Genomic DNA, 16,632 nt, shown 5'->3' with positions numbered 1-16,632 from the left:
AATCAGCAGGATGGGCAGTGCCATGTCTGAGTTCATCTCCTGAGTTCCTGGTGAACTCTCTTCCCAATTGGCTGCCCACAGCTTTCTGATCACCCATCACCACTGGGGTATCTAATTACTGCGGCATTGCTCTGTTGTCTCTGCTGCTTCCCCATGTCCAAGGCTCTCCAGGTGTCCATCTGCCACTAGCCTGTCCTTTTCTATTTCCAGTGTTCATATTCTCTCTACTTCATCCTGGCTTATGCTTCTCCATGTGTTAAAGCAGGCTTACTCTATTCAGCTATCTTTGCTCACTTTTTGAAATATTAAATTTTTGATTTTTAATACTTTAGTTTGGTTTTAATTTTTGTCTATAGCATTATCTCTTTATAGAAAGTGAGAACATTTCATATTTATAGCAAAATGCATAATTTATTTCATATATATAGCTCTAAGAGTACAATTATATTACTCAACATACCCCTCTTCCTTTTCCTTTATTAAAAAAAAATACTTACTATGACATAGTTTCAATTTTGTTTATGATCACATTCCCCAAAAATAGTAATCCAACTCTATTAAGAAACCATTATTCTTGAACCATATAGAGAAAGGCATAAACAATATTCAAATCTCAAACTGTCAATTTCTGTCATAGGCATTGCACTTTTTGTAGCTATCACTACTGCTCAGGATGGATTGTGTGGCTACTTTCTAGATTCAAGTCTGTGTTGGAGGACCTAATATGGTGCTTCCTGGAGAGACGCGTAAGTGTGTGTGACCATTGATCCCCTGCCAGGTGGTCAGTAGGACAAGGTTTGGAGAAGAGGTGGCCTGGCAGCTTCTTGGGTCTGAAAGAGGATATTCAGGGCCACCTGATAGCTCTGTAGGTTATCTCAGTGGGTGCTGCCTTCAGGCAGACTGCCAGGGTGGTGCCTGGGACTTGAGGAATGTAGATATGCTAACTCAGCTGGTTTGTTGGATTGAGTTGGAGGACTTTTGGGTGCAGTTAAGAAACCCCTGTGGGTGAAAATTCAAGAAGGCATTGTTCAGTCAAGACTTATGTGGGTAAAAATATATTATTAAATGGCCTATTTCTCTGGGGTAGCACAGTCATGTGGTAACTAAGAGGCTCCACCAAAATTCCTCAGTGCCTGTGATAGCAGCAACAGCAAATATGTAGGGCTCCTGCTTATCATTTTCCTATCAAACAGTGCTGCTTATGGTTGAGGGCTAACATTGACAGTTGTGATTCTGAATACTATGTGCTTAGTTTCCCCTTTTGTAATGCTGTTTTATGCCTCCATGTATGCCACATTTCTGCTACCTTCTCAATATCTCTAAAAATCTGCCTCAGACTTTCCAGTGAAATGTCCTTTAATTTCTTGTGCTTTCAAATGCCTCCTTAGGCAGATCACTAATCTGTCATATAATAATGACATCTTGCTGTCAACCACATTTCTTACAAGTATAAGAGCCACCATACAATCTCCATCACATTCTGCCTTACAAAGTTAAACAAATAATCTCTTTGCTTCATGACACAGTACATATTATTGTCTGTTATGAATGATTTCTTAAATAATTCTATCTCAACCACAGTGATGACTACCAACTCCTAGCCAAGTGTCATCCATTTCCTTATTTATATTCTATTTAATTCTGTGGGTATCATGGATGCAGTCAGGTCTACGCCAAATAAATGTTTTATGGACAAGATTTACTTTGTGTGTTATCACCATAATCTACCCTAGGGTTGTACTTACCCAGAAAGCAAGCTGATGATGAACAATGGTGTAGACATAACCAACTGTAGCGTATACCAGTCTCGAATGGCAAAAGCTAATCCTCCCAAGAGCCCCTGCCCAAAGCTGTAGGCACATAACATCAATGTTGCTACTATAGTTTGTGATTTGGGCACTGTCCACTCGACTGCTGAAAAAGCCACCATATACACAATTTTAGACAAAGGGCAGTTCCAATGCCAATTCAAAAGATAAATGCAATGTCTCAAATTGTCAACTTACAAAGTAAGTAAGAGTTTGTCAAAGCAGTCATGACAAAGAACCCAGCCAAAAAGTGTAGAATGCAGAAGATGATGAAGTTTGGAGCAAAGGCTGCACAGGTGTCCATGATGGCTATCAGGAGAACACACCACACGTACACTCCCTTCCTCCCATACCTAAGAAATAAGATTACTTAGTAAGAAATATAATATATGCGAAACTTGACAAAGATGACATATCATGAAATTCAGGATACATGTTCAGCAATTCAAACATTGTATTTGAGCCTGGTGGAATACTACAATTTTCAACAGCATAAATCACAGATCTATTCCTCAGTTATATGAGACCACTATCAACACTCTGTGAGCCAACAATCACCAGGAAGATTTACTGCATATGAAACCATGTGACTATAAATCAAAGCGTGAGACATAGTCTTAAGGCTTTTTTAAAAAAATACAAATGCATTAATTGAATACAGTACATTTGTTTCTTGTGATTAGAACAGTGAAGAGTGAATTTTAGAGATCTGCAGTTTGTCTTTGAGCAATTGATGCAAAGCCTTTTTCAAAAAAGATACTCATATAACCAATCTCTGGTCAAATAAATCATTGTTCTTCCACAAGAATCCTATGTGAGTTTTTCTTTTATCCCCTGCTCAAATAAAGGTATATATTACATCTTTTAAATAACAATCAAATACAAAATGTAATTTTTTCTCATGTATATTACATTCTTTTGTTCTTTGTGTACTGTTACCATAAACCAGAGAACCATGGTATTTGAGTTTTACAAGCTGGCTTATTTCATTGACCATGATGATTGCACCCATTTTGTTGCAAAAGACAGGATTCCATTGTTTTTATGCTTTGGTAGTATTCCATGGGAACACTCCAATTTCATCACTGAATAGATTGATTTGACACAAAAATTATCATTATCATTAACAAATCTAATCTACGCTATTGAACCAATGGTCGTAACTGATATCTACAGAGTATTTTTTTTTCTTTCATCTGTAGATTGTATATTTTATCAATCAGTGCATGGAAATTTCTTTGTGGTAGACAACTTATATGTTAGGCTATAATACAAGTCTCAAGAAATTTTAAAAAACGTGAAATGATGGCACATATCATGTATAATGGAAGGAAGCCGGGAATTAACAACTTAAATTATAGCAAATCTGAAAATATATAGACATTGAGGTACTTGTTCTTAAATTTACAGTAGATCATAGTAGAAATCAAAAGGGAAATAAATGTTTTAGAAACAATTGAGGTTACAATTCCAATATAAACTCTATGGAATACGACAAAAGGAGTGTTAATAGGCAAGTGTCTCCTAATTAGTGCCTTTTTTTGGGACCATATCAAATAAATTATCTAAAAATATATGTCAAGGATCCAGAAAAAAACAAGAAAAATAGTCCAGCATCTTATTGACCAGAAAAATTCAATGTTTTTTTTGGGGAGACAATCTCTGGTCTGAAGGTAGAGCTGGCAGAATATCATCCCGATCAATTAAAGGTCCCAACACAACATCAACAAAAATTTAAAACATTATGGCATTAATTTACATAGTGTTGAGTAACCAATATGCTAAAAAGTGCAAGTTCTGAGCCACATCCTGTGACTACTTGATTGACATTTCAATTTTTGCTTATGTACAAAACCGGCTGCTATACACCTTAAAATGGCTATAGGGTACTATTCAGCTGTCTCGTGTCTATTTTCATTTTAGTATTTAGCAGTTTAGTGTTGAAGCATAATTTTGCTGAACTTGGCAGATATTAGGATAGTCTAAACTGGCTTGTAACCCTAACAAGGCATTTGTCAACAGTTTAGGTGCAGAACAGTTTTAGGAGGGGTGTGCAGAAAAATCCTCAACAGCCCAGTGACGAGTAACCAATCTTTGTGTCCTACTTAGTAAGGTATATGTGGAACAATGCTGACCATTTCCTGTCTGTTTCTAAGCTTTCCTTGTTCTCTATCTGTTTTAATTTTTTGTTTGCTTTCTGAGGTTGAGGGGGGCTCTAGAGTGACCCTGATGGTCATTGCCAGAGAGGGTGGGGATCCAAAGTTGGAACGAAGTAAGGACCAGAGAACACTCCTCTCTCTAGTCCCGAAGGAAGTTTACTGTTCTTCTGTTTCTGCGGACCATTCTGGGATCCTGGCTGTTGTTCTGATGACCTTGGATCATGTGAGGAAGGATTTGGGCTTCTTCCATCCCATGAGCTAGATCCAAACAGGAGTGGGTGACCTCAGAGTTCTCGGCCTCTGAAGGCACTCCAGTTCTCCGTGGTCTCCTTGGCAGTTGGGATGTAGTCCTTGGTGCCCATACTGATAGTCCTTGGTGAGGATCTGGGAGTCTCCAGGGTTGAGAAACAAGCCTCCTCCTGTCCCCCTGCTCCACTCTGGGGTCCCCCCTGCTCTGTGCATATGACCTCCTATTAAGAGGTTGTCAGGATCACTCTTGATTTCCCCTATATGTCTCTGTAGTTTTACTATTGTCTAATATTGCTTCGAGTCTGTTGTCTATGAGTTACCTGTTATGTTCCTGCTAGGTTATATTTACATGTTCCTCACACATTCTAAGGAGCTGGAACATTTCTCTGCTCTCCCTCCTCGTTGTCGAGCTTAGGGGCTTCAAAGTGCATTAGATTTCACAGTTGTTTGATGTAGATTATTAACAGTCTGCCTCACATTGATTGTTGGTTCATTGGTTACATCACAATATATTATTGCATGAGATATAGGCTGTTTGGGGTTGGAATAATAGTACAGTTTACAGGTACAGTTTTTTGGATTGACAGGATTTCAACTTAAATTAAGGCAAACATGTGGTATCTAACCTTTTGGGATTGGCTCATTTCCCTTAGCATAATGATTTCCAGTTGGGCCCATTTAGTCACAAAGAACTGCATTTCGTTTTTTTTAATAGCTGAGTAGTATTCCATGGAGTAAATAAATCATAGCTTTCTTATCCAGTCTTCTGTTGATGGGCATTTCGGTTGCTTCCAAATTTTTGCCATTACTGATTGTGCTGCTATGAACATGGGGGTGGATGTAGGTTTCTCATGTAGCAGGTGTTTTGGATCTATTCCTAGGAGTACTATTGCTGGATCATATTGTATGCAAATCTTCAGTTGTTTGAGTGTTCTCCATACTGATTTTCATATAGGCTGTGCAAGTCTGCAGTCCCACCAGCAGTGGAGTAGGGTTCCCTTTTTCCTGCAACCTCGCCAGCAAATGTTGTTGTTGGTTTTTTGTATGTGAGCCATCCTTACTGGCATTAGGTGGTACCTCACTGATGTCTTAATTTGGATTTCCCTTATTGCCAGGGAACTTGAGCATTTTTCATATGTTTGTTTGCCATTTGGGTTTGTTCCTTTGTGACATGTCTGCCCATTTCCCATGCAGATTTCTTGAGTGATTTGTTTGTTTTGGTGTTTTTCTGGAGATCTTTGTATATTCTGGAGATTAGCCCTCTATCACCTATGTAGTGTGCAAAGATCTTCTCCCATTCTGTGGATTGCTTTTTTACTTTGTTGATTGTTTCCCTTGCTGTACAGAAGCTTCTTTGATGAAGTTCCCTGATTGCTAGTGCTTTTGGTGTCCTTTTTAGGAAGTCAGGGCCCACACCTAAATCTTGCAGGGTGTTTCTAACATTATCTTCCTAAAGTTTGTAGGTTTCTGGAAGTAGGTTTGGGTTGTTGTCTGTCTTTTTATCAAAGATTATTTGGCTGTACCTGTGTGGGTTTCCTTCTGTTGTTTCTATTCTGTTCCATTGATCCTCCTCTCTATCTCTGTGCCAGTACCAGGCTGTTTTGATAACCACTGCCCTATAACATGTCCAGAGGTCTGGAACTGTGATTCCCCCTGTTAACTTCCTATTCTTCAGGATGGTTCTGGCTATTTGTGGCTTTTTATGTTTCCAGATGAACCTTTGTATAATTTTTTCCAGTTCAATGAAGAATGTTTCGGGTAATTTGATTGGGATTGCGTTGAATATATATATTGCTTTTGGCAGAATAGACATTTTAGTGATACTGATTTTACCTATCCAGGAGTATGGGATGTTGTTCCATCTTTGGAAGTCTTCTTCAGTTTCTTTTTTAAGTATTTTGTAATTTTCTTCAAAAAGGTCTCCTACATTTTTAGTTAGATTTATTCCCAGATACTTCATACTTTTCTCTGTTATTTTGAATGATACCTTGCTGGCTAGATCGTTTTCCATCTTGGAGCTGTTTGCATACACTATGGCTGTTGATTTTTGTTCATTTATTTTGTGCCCTGCCACTCTACCAAACTCTCACATAAGTTCTAGTAGTCTCTGTATTGAGTCTCTTGGTTCCTCCATGTAAAGGATCATGTCATCTGCAAATAGTGAAAGTTTGACTTCTTCATTTCCCATTTGAATTCCTTTGATTTCTTTGTGTTGTCTTATGGCCTCTGCGAGTACCTCTGGATTATGTTGAATAGCAGTGGAGAAAGTGGACATCCTTGTCTTGTTCCAGATCTCAGTGGAAAGGGATCCAGTTTTTCTCCATTCAGTATGATGCTGGCATTGGGTTTTTCATATATTGCTTTGATTATGTTGTGGATTGTTCCTTCTGTGCCTACCTTGCTTACGGTTATTAACATAAAGTGGTGTTGGATTTTGTTGAAAGCTTTTGCTGCGTGTATTGATACTATTATGTGATTTTTGTTCTTCAGTTTTTGGATGTGGTGTATCACATTTATGGATTTCCATATGTTGAACCATCCCTGCATTCCCCGGATGACTCCTACTTGGTCTGGATGAATGATCTGTTTGATTTTTTTTGAATTCTATATAATTCTATATTATTTTATAATTATTTTTCTGAATTCCTTGTCTGATAGGTCGTCAATTTCTTCATCTGTCATTTCTGTGATTGACCAGGCCTTTTGGTGACTTTTTGGGGTGGCACTGGCTCCTTCCTCTGACTCAGTTCTTTTCCTGTGACCTCGCCCCATGTCTATGTGATCGCCAATGTTGCTTGCTTCTATCACGTGGCCTCTGCTACCACCTAGTGGGTGATCTGAGGTCTTGCTGAGCTAGATTTTTTTTTCTTCTTTGTGGCGCCTGGGTTCCCCTCCCCCTACTTCTTCACTCTCAAAGCAGCACTAAACAATAGCAAAACTACTATACCAATGCATGAGGGGGGAATCAGGTGCGATCCTGACAACCTCTTAACAGGAGGTCATGTGCGTGGAGCAGGGGGGCACTCCAGAGTGGAGCAGGTGGTAAGGAGGAAGCTTGGATCCCAACCATGAAGACTCCCAGACCTTCACCACAAACTATTAATACGAGCAACAGGACTATATCCCAACTGCCAAGGAGGCCACAGGGAATTGGATGCCCTCAGAGGCTGAGTACTCTGAGGTCACCCACCCCCAACCGGAGCTTCTGCAGGGGATGGAAGAAGTCCAAACACTACCGTGCAGAAGCCAACGTCATCGGAAAGACAACCAGAAGCCCTGAGCAGTTCGCAGAAACAGAAGAACGACAAACGTCCTTCGGGACCAGGGAGGAGAGCTTTCTCTGGTCTGAACCTGGCTCCACCTCTGGACCCCCACCCTCTCTCGCGATGACCATCAGGATCGCTCCGAAAACCCCTCATAGCAAACAAACAATCATACAAACTGAAAAAACCTAAAATAAATAGACAAACAACAAAAAGTAGAGCCTGGAATCTGACAGGAAAGAGCTGGCGTGGATTGGCTCATGCCTCGCTGGGTGGGACACAAAGATTAGTTACTCCTCACCATGGTGTTGAGGATTTCCCTGCACACCCCCCCCAAAAACAAACAAACAAAAAAATGTTCAGCACCTTAATTGTCGACAAATGTCTTGTTAGAGTTACAAGTCAGTCTAGATTACCCTAAAATCTGCCAAGATCAGCAAAATTATACTTCAACACAACAGATGGCTAAATACTAAAATGAAATAGACACGAGACAGCTGAATGGTACCTTATAGCCATTTTAAGGTATATAGCAGTCGGTTCTGTATATAAAACTAAAACTGAAATGTCAATGGGCATAGGTTGTGGTTAAGAACTTGCTTTTTTTTTTTTTTTTTCTTTTTTTGGTAACACACTGGTTACTCACAAACATGTCAATTCCATAATGTTGCAAATTGCTGTTGATGTTATGTCGGGACTCTTGGTTGAATGGGATGATATTCTGCCAGCTCTAACTTCGGGCCAGAAATGATCTACCCAAGAAACTGTTCAACCCATCTGGACAATAAATAACTGGACTTTATACTTGGTATATGTTTGCAAGGAAGGAATCTTGATTGAATCTGAACTGTAATGCTGCATCAAGGTGGAGGAAGCCACCAGGGGGGAAGGGCGTGGAGGGGGGGATTCCCAGAGCCTATGAAACTGTAACATAATGCAAAATAATTAATAAAAAAAATAATAAAAAGAACAGGGCGAATTTATGGTAGCTTTTGGGTCTCCCTTGTGTGGGGTTCTCATGGCCCTAGGATTAGTGCCACCCTGTGTTGGGGAGCTCCAGCTCCCAGGATCGCCCAGGCTCTTTGTTTCTGTGCCTGGTCATGCTCTCCGGCCCGTCTGCCCAGATCCAAGCCTGCCATGAATTGCTCAGTTCAGGCACCCTTGACCGTGCTTTGTTCCTGAGATCAGTTCAGGCTCCCTTCACAGCGTTTTATTTATTTATTTATTTATTTATTTATTTATTTATTTATTTATTTATTTATTTTAAATATATATATATATTTTTAATTATTTATTATTTAACTTCAGTAATTACATTGTATTATGTGACACAGTTACATAGATACTTGGGTTCTCCCCACCCCTCCCCAAACCCTCCCACCATGGTGGATTCCTCCACCTTGCTGCATACCAACAGCTCAAGTTCAGTTGAGATTTCCCCATTGCAAGCGTATACCAAACATAGAGTCCAGCATCTTATTGTCCCGTCAAGTTCAACGGCTTCTTAGGTATACCCTCTCTGGTCTGATGACAGAGCCAGCAGAGCATCATCCCAGTCAATTGAAAGCTCCAACATACCATCAGCAAAAATTTACATCATTATGGAATTAATTGACATAGTAATGAGTAACCAATATGTTAAAAGTAAATGCGGGTTCCCAGCCACCTTCTGTGACCACCTCACCTATACTTCAATTTTAGTTTATACACAACATATAACATTCAAAACATAACATGTTATACATAAGATCATATCATCTTAAATTAAGGCAAACATGTGGTATTTAACCTTTTGTGATTGGCTCATTTCCCTTAGCATTATGGTTTCCAGTTTGGCCCATTTGGCCACAAAGAACTGCATTTTGTTTTTATTAATAGCTGAGTAGTATTCCATGGAGTAGATGAACCATAGCTTTCTTATCCAATCCTCTGTTGATGGGCATTTTGGTTGTTTCCATGTTTTTGCAATTACTTATTGTGCTGCTATGAACATAGGAGTGCATGTTGGTTTCTCATAGAACAAGTGTTCTGGATATATTCCTAGGAGTGCTATTGCTGGATCATACGGTATGTTGAATTTGAGTTGTTTGAATGTTCTCCATACTGATTTCCATAGAGGCTGTACCAGCCTGCAGCCCCACCAGCAGTGGAGTAGGGTTCCCTTTTCCCCGCAACCTCGCCAACAAGTGTTGTTGGTGCTTTTATTCATGTGGGCCAGTCTTACTGGCGTTAGGTGGTACTTCATTGATGTTTTAATTTGGATTTCCCTTATTGCCAGGGAACTTGAGCATTTTTTCATATGTTTATTTGCCATTTGGGTTTGTTCCTTTGTGAAGTGTCTGCCCATTTCCCGTGCCCATTTCTTGAGTGGGTTGCTTGTTTTGACATTTTGGTTGTTTTGTAGCTCTTTGTATATTCTGGATATTAGCCCTCTATCACCTATGTCGTGTGCGAAGATCTTCTCCCATTCTGTGGGTTGCCTTTTTACTTTGTTGATTGTTTCTCTAGCTGTACAGAAGCTTCTTAGTTTGATGAGGTCCCAATTGTTTATTTTGGTCTTGATTTCTACTGCATCTGGAGTCTTTTTTAGGAAGTGAGGGCCTACCCCTAAGTGTTCCAGTGTGTTTCCAACATTTTCTTCCAAAAGTTTGAAGGTTTCTGGATGTAGGTTTAGATCTGTTATCCATTTAGATCTGATCTTAGTGTATGGTGAGAGATGTGGATCTATTTTTTTGTTTCTGCAGGCTATCAACCAGTTGTCCCAACAGCATTTATTGAACAGACCTTCCCATTTGCCTGGGTTGTCGTTTGTCTTTTTGTCAAAGATTATTTGGCTGTACCTGTGTGGGTTCCCTTCTGGCGTTTCTATTCTGCTCCATTGATCTTCCTCTCTATCTTTGTGCCAGTACCACGCTGTTTTGATAACCACTGCCCTATAGTATGTCCAGAGGTCCGGAACTGTGATTCCCCCTGCTAACTTCCTGTTCTTCAGGATAGTTCTAGCTATTCGTGGTTTTTTGTGCTTCCAGATGAACCTTTGGATCATTGTTTCCAGTTCCATGAAGAATGTTTTGGGCAATTTGATTGGGATTGCGTTGAATGTATATATTGCTTTTGGCAGTATAGACATTTTAATGATATTGATTTTACCTATCCAGGAGCATGGGATGTTACTCCATCTTTTGAGGTCTTGTTCAATTTCTTTTTTAAGCAGTTTGTAGTTTTCTTCAAATAAGTCTTCTACATTTTTGGTTAGATTTATTCCCAGATATTTCATACTTTTCTCTGTTATTTTGAATGGTATCTTGCTGGTTAAGTCTTTTTCCATCTTGGGGCTGTTCGCATACACTATGGCTGTTGATTTTTGTTCATTAATTTTGTACCCTGCCACTCTACCAAACTCTCGTACAAGTTCTAGCAGTCTCTGTATTGAGTCTCTTGGCTCTTCTACATAAAGAATCATATCATCTGCGTATAGTGAGAGCTTGACTTCTTCGTTTCCCATTTGGATTCCTCTGATTTCTTTTTCTTGTCTTATGGCCTCAGCGAGTACCTCTAGGACTATGTTGAATAGTAGTGGAGAAAGTGGACATCCCTGTCTTGTTCCAGATCTCAGTGGGAAGGGTTCCAGCTTTTCTCCATTCAGTATGATGCTGGCGTTGGGTTTTTCATATATGGCTTTAATTATGTTGTGGATTTTTCCATCTATGCCTACCTTAGTTAGGGTTTTTAGTAGGAAGTGATGTTGGATTTTGTCGAAAGCTTTTTCTGCATCTATTGATACTATCATGTGATTCTTGTTTTTCAGTTTTTGGATGTGGTGTATCACATTTATGGATTTGCGAATGTTGAACCATCCCTGCATTCCAGGGATGAATCCTACTTGATCTGGATGAATGATCTGTCTGATGTGTTTTTGAATTCTGTTGGCTAGGATTTTGTTGAGAATCTTAGCATCAATGTTCATCAAAGAGATAGGTCTGTAGTTTTCCTTCTCTGTTAGTTCTCTGTCTGGTTTTGGGATTAAGGTAATGTTGGCTTCATAGAATGAGTTTGGAAGGGTTGCCTCTTTTTCTATTGTTTTGAAGAGTTTGTAGAGGATTGGGGTCAGCTCTGTTCGGAATGTTTTGTAGAATTCTGGAGTGAAGCCGTCTGGGCCTGGGCTTTTCCTTGTTGGGAGGTCTTTAATCACTGATTCAATCTCTACTTCAGTTATGGGTTTGTTCAGGTTGATTGTTGCCTCTGGGCTAAGTTTTGGCAAGTGGTAGAAGTCTAAGAACTTTTCCATTTCTTGGTGATCTTCTGATTTGTTGGAGTACAGTGCTTTGTAGTAATTTCTAATTATGGCCTTAATGGATGTAATGTCTGTTGTTATGTTGCCTTTTTCATCTTTGATGCTGGTAATTCTTGCCTTCTCTTGTTTTTTCTTTGTCAGTTGGGCCAGTGGAGTGTCTATCTTGTTTATCTTCTCAAAAAACCAGCTTTTTGATTCATTGATTTTGTGTCTGGTTTTTTTTATTTCTATCTGGTTGATTTCCTCCCTTGTTTTGATGATTTCTTGTTTCCTATTGTGTGTGTGGCTCTTCTGCTGTTGTTTTTCCAGTTCCTGGAGGTGTGTGTTTAGTTCCTGTATTTGGCACCTCTCTTGGGCCTTGACATGAGCTCCAATTGCAATGAGTTTACCCCGTAGCACTGCTTTGGCAGTGTCCCACAAATTTTGGAATGTTGTGTCAGAGTTTTCATTGGTTTCCATAAATTTTTTGATCTCATCTTTAATTTCTTCTCTGATCCATTGTTCGTTTAGTAGCATATTGTTCAGCCTCCAAGAGTTTCTGTATTTCCTGGGGCATTTTGAATTGCTGATTTCCAGCTTCATTCCGTGGTGGTCTGAGAGGGTACATGGTATGATTCCTATCTTTTTGAAGTTATTTAGGTTTGCTTTGTGTCCTATCATGTGGTCGATCCTGGAGAAGGTGCCATGCACTGCTGAAAAAAATGTATAATCTGTGGCCTTAGGGTAAAAAATTCTATAAATGTCAACCAAGTCCAGTTGTTCTATTGTTTGTATGAGTTCTGTTGTTTCTTTGTTGAGTTTTTGTTTTGTTGATCTGTCTATAGTTGTTAGTGGGGTGTTAAGATCACCCACTATTATTGTGTGCATATCTATGTCTCCCCTTAAGTCCGTGAGTAATTGCTTCACGTAGCTAGGTGTGTTTGAATTTGGTGCATATATGTTCACAATGGTAATTACTTCCTGATGGATCAGTCCCTTCACCAATATATAATGTCCTTCCCTGTCCTTTTTGATGTGTGTCAGATTGAAGTCCACATCATCTGAAATTAAGACAGCTACCCCAGCCTTTTTTTCTCGTCCATTGGCATGAAATATCTGTTTCCAACCTTTCACTTTCAGCTTCTTCGAATCTCTTCTGGTTAGATGTGTCTCTTGTAGGCAACAGATAGTTGGGTGCTGTTTGATAATCCATTCTGTTAATCTATGCCTTTTGACTGGTGAGTTCAGGCCATTTGTGTTGAGAGTTAAAATTGAGAGGTTGTGATTTTGCCCTGCCATACTTGTTTTTGTGCGTGTTGATATCTGTGTTATTGCCCTTCCTTGTGTGGACTTTAGTGGGGAGACCTTCCTGTTTGCCATCTTTGCTTATGATTCACCTCCTTTTTTTCTGGAATTAGTGCATTTCTAAGGAGATTTTGTAGAGCTGGTTTTGTGCTGGCATATTCTTCTAATTTCTCTTTGCTGTGGAAGTATTTGATTTCGTTCTCAAATACGAATGAGATCTTTGCTGGGTACAATAGTCTTGGTTGACAGTTGTTCTGATTCAGGATTTGGAAGATCTTTGTCCATTCTCTTCTTGCTTGTAAGGTCTCTTCAGAAAAGTCAGCCGTGATCCTGATTGGTTTTCCCCGGCATGTGATCTTTTCTCTGCTTCGTACTTGTCTCAGGATTCTTTCTTTGTCTTCGTTGGAGTGGAACTTGAGCACCATATGTCTGGGTGAAGATTGCTTTGGGTCATATCTGCTGGGAGTCCTCTGACCGTCCTGGATTTGAGCTGGATTCATGTTCCAAGTGTTTTGAAAGTTTTCCTGTATAATTTCGTCGAGCACCATTTGCATTCCTGATTCTTTTTCCGCTCCTTCAGGAAGGCCAATAATCCTAATATTTGATTTTCTGAGGTTGTCTTTCATTTCTTGTATGGTCTTATTGGCTTTGTTCAGACTTGTCTCCAGCTGTTTAATGAACTGGGTGTGTTCGTTTTGTGTGTCTTCCGTTTCAGAGATCCTCTCTTCTGCTGTAATTGTTCTGTTGGTTAGGCTCTCAATTTTGTGCTCTAAGTCAAGGATTTTACTTTTCATTTGTTGTATTTCTGAGGCTATGTGGTTCTTGAATTCCTTGAAGTCCTCCCAATTCTTCTCATTGTCTCTGACATATTTTAACATTATTTTTTTGAACTTCTTGTCTGGTAGATCTTCTATGTCTTCATCTCGCATCTCCAAAATAGACATTGGCTTTCGATCTTTTATTGGTAGGGTGTTGGCACTCTCATCTGGATCATTACCTTTTCTGGTATTTCTTCCCATTGTGTTAGTGTTTCTTTTTTGAGAGACCTAGGCACCAGTGTGCTGAGGGGTCTCCAAGCACTATCCTGTAGAGATCGGAGTCTGCAGGCGTGGAGTAGCAGGGTGTGGGAATTTTCAAGGCACTTTTGGTGCGTCTCCAGAACACTGGACCTCAGGGCGCCACTTCCAGGGCCCAGAGGATTCAAATCGCACTCTCAGCTCGTCCCCTACAGGTATGCTACCACAGGGCGTGGGGGAGTGAAGGCACTCTCTGTGCGCGCCCCCTGTGCACTGGATCACAGGGCTCGGAGCAAGGGACTATAGGGCGTGGGGTGTTCCAGGTGCTCTCTGGAAACGCCTCCTGCGCAGGCCCGCCCACCCCAGCACTTGCAGGGGACCGACCGCCCCGGCGCTAGCAGGGAACTGCCCAGCCCAGAGGCGTGCTTGGGTTCCTGTGGGATAGCACCGCCCAGCTGAGCGCCAGACCGCAAAGGCACAGGGGAGTATCCAGTGTGCCTTTTGCCTTTCTCCCAGACACAGTTTTGGCAGTTTCAAGGCACTCGCCCTGTGTCTCTAGAGGCTGGAGTCTGGGGGGGGCGGGGAGACGAGCACCAATTGTGTTCAGGCTCTGTCCGTGCCCCTGGGGGGCCAACTCCCGAAGCCTCCAACCCACCACTGTCCCCACCCAACTCACTCAAACCTCAGGTTCTTGCAGTCTGCCTCTTCCTCTGGTGGGAATCCTGGTCGCCGGTGCATCTCCCGACTGCTGCGTCTGTTGCTGGTCTCCGCGGGTCGCGATGGAGCCTGGAGGCTGCGGCTGGTGCAGGTCCCGGGGGTTGGCGACCAGGGTGGGCAGATGCTGGTGGGTCCCGGTGATTCAGGGTCCTGGTGTCCGCAGTGGGGCAGGTCCTGGCGAGTCCTGGTGACCAGGGTGAGCAGATGCCAGCGGGTCCCAATCACCGCAGGTCCTCATGGCCACAGCGTCTGCGGGTTGGTCTTTGGGTGGGTCGGCGGCTTTCAGCGTCTGCACTCAGAGGTGACTCAGCAGGTCAGGAGCGGAAAGTCGTCTTCCCTGTCCTTTGCTTTGTTTTTCCCTGGTTGCTCTTCCGAGTTGTGTGGATTTTTTTGGCTCCACACTGTCCAGGGAACTTCACGTTCTTCTCCCTGTAATTCTATGCTGCTCCACTTACGCTTTTGTCACGTTCTAGCCCTCTCTGTCTGTGAGCTCTCTCACAGTCTTCCTCCTATGTCGGCCATCTTGCGAGTCCTCTCCACAGCGTTTTGTTCCTGAGATCTGCCTGCCCCTCAACTCCTGCTAAGGGCAGGCACTTCCCTATGTTAGGAACTCATTGAGGTTCGCTCCCTGAATTTCGCTTGCAAAATTTCGCTAGAGTCTCCGCAGCCCGGGGCACACTCCTTGTCCTTCTTAGGTTGCTGATTCCAGTCTTTCGTGTCTGTTTTGCTGCTGTGTGCCATCTTTCTCAGTCCTGGTGGAACTGGGGGATTTCCCACGGTGTTCCCCGCGGTTCTTTTCCTCTCAGGCTCACTTCAGACTGCTGACGTCCCTAACTTTTAGGACCCTCGGTCACATCAGTCTAACTCCGTCGGCCATCTTGACTCCCTTGGAAGCATTTGTAAGACCAATATCATTCACAATTGCTATCAGAGATTAAAATTCCAAGGTATAAGGTGGAGGAATCCACCATGGTGGGAGGGTTTGGGGAGGGGTGGGGAGAACCCAAGTACCTATGAAACTGTGTCACATAATACAATGTAATTAATGAATTAAAAATAATAAATAATAATAAAAAAACCCTTATTTAAAAAAAAATTCCAAGGTATATATTTCACCAAAGATGTGGAAGATCTTTCTGATGAAAAGTATTACACATCAAGGAAAGAGAAGACACAAAAAGGAAAATTGTTCTATGTACAGGATGTGAAAGAGTTAATATCATTAAAACACCCACACTATCAACAACAATTCACAGATAACATGAAATTACAGTTAATATACCAAAGATTTTCATGTCAAATATATAGAAAAGCATTTCTGAAATGTTTTTCAGAAATACAGGAGACTCTGGCATCACAGTCTTAAACAAGGAAAACAAAGATGATATAATTACGATACCAGATTTTGAGACTTATTAAGGCAGTAACAATCATAAAAACCAAGTGTTTGCACAGAATTAGACATATGGTCCAATGCAACATTTCAGATACCCCAGAAATCAACGCATGTGTCTTCAACTAACTAATTTTTGGCGAATGAACTTACATCACTCCACGTGGAAAGGACAGTCTCTTCACCATATGGTGTTGGGAAACCTGAACTTTACATTCAGAAACATGAAACAAGACCCGTACCTCAGAACTTAGACAAAAATCAACTCACAATGGATTGAGGATCTAAATGTATGACTGGATACCATTAAGTTACTAGAGAAAAATATCTGAGGAAACTGTACAAGACATCGGCAGACACATGAAAAGGCGCTTAAGATCACTAGCACCAGGGAAATGCAAATAGCAACCACAGTGAAGTTTCACCTCACTCCCATTTGAAAGGCTGTC

The 16,632-nt window shown here is 41.2% G+C and overlaps 1 protein-coding gene across 1 annotated transcript in view; it reads right to left on the bottom strand.

The window, feature by feature from the left end:
• Window positions 1-16,632, bottom strand: part of LOC101518180 (steroid transmembrane transporter SLC22A24-like) — a 44,123-nt gene that overhangs the window by 24,732 nt on the left and 2,759 nt on the right. The window contains exons 3-4 of the mRNA XM_004596883.2: window positions 2,007-2,161; window positions 1,746-1,914 (exon numbers count right to left, since the gene is read on the bottom strand). Coding sequence (XP_004596940.2) covers window positions 1,746-1,914; window positions 2,007-2,161 — 324 coding nt within the window. The remainder of the gene's footprint in view (window positions 1-1,745; window positions 1,915-2,006; window positions 2,162-16,632) is intronic.

The sequence above is a fragment of the Ochotona princeps genome, chromosome 4 (assembly GCF_030435755.1).
Source record: "Ochotona princeps isolate mOchPri1 chromosome 4, mOchPri1.hap1, whole genome shotgun sequence".
Classification (NCBI taxonomy): domain Eukaryota; kingdom Metazoa; phylum Chordata; class Mammalia; order Lagomorpha; family Ochotonidae; genus Ochotona; species Ochotona princeps.
The sequence above is the reverse complement of the archived record's forward strand: the minus strand, read 5'-3'. Positions and strand labels throughout refer to the sequence as shown.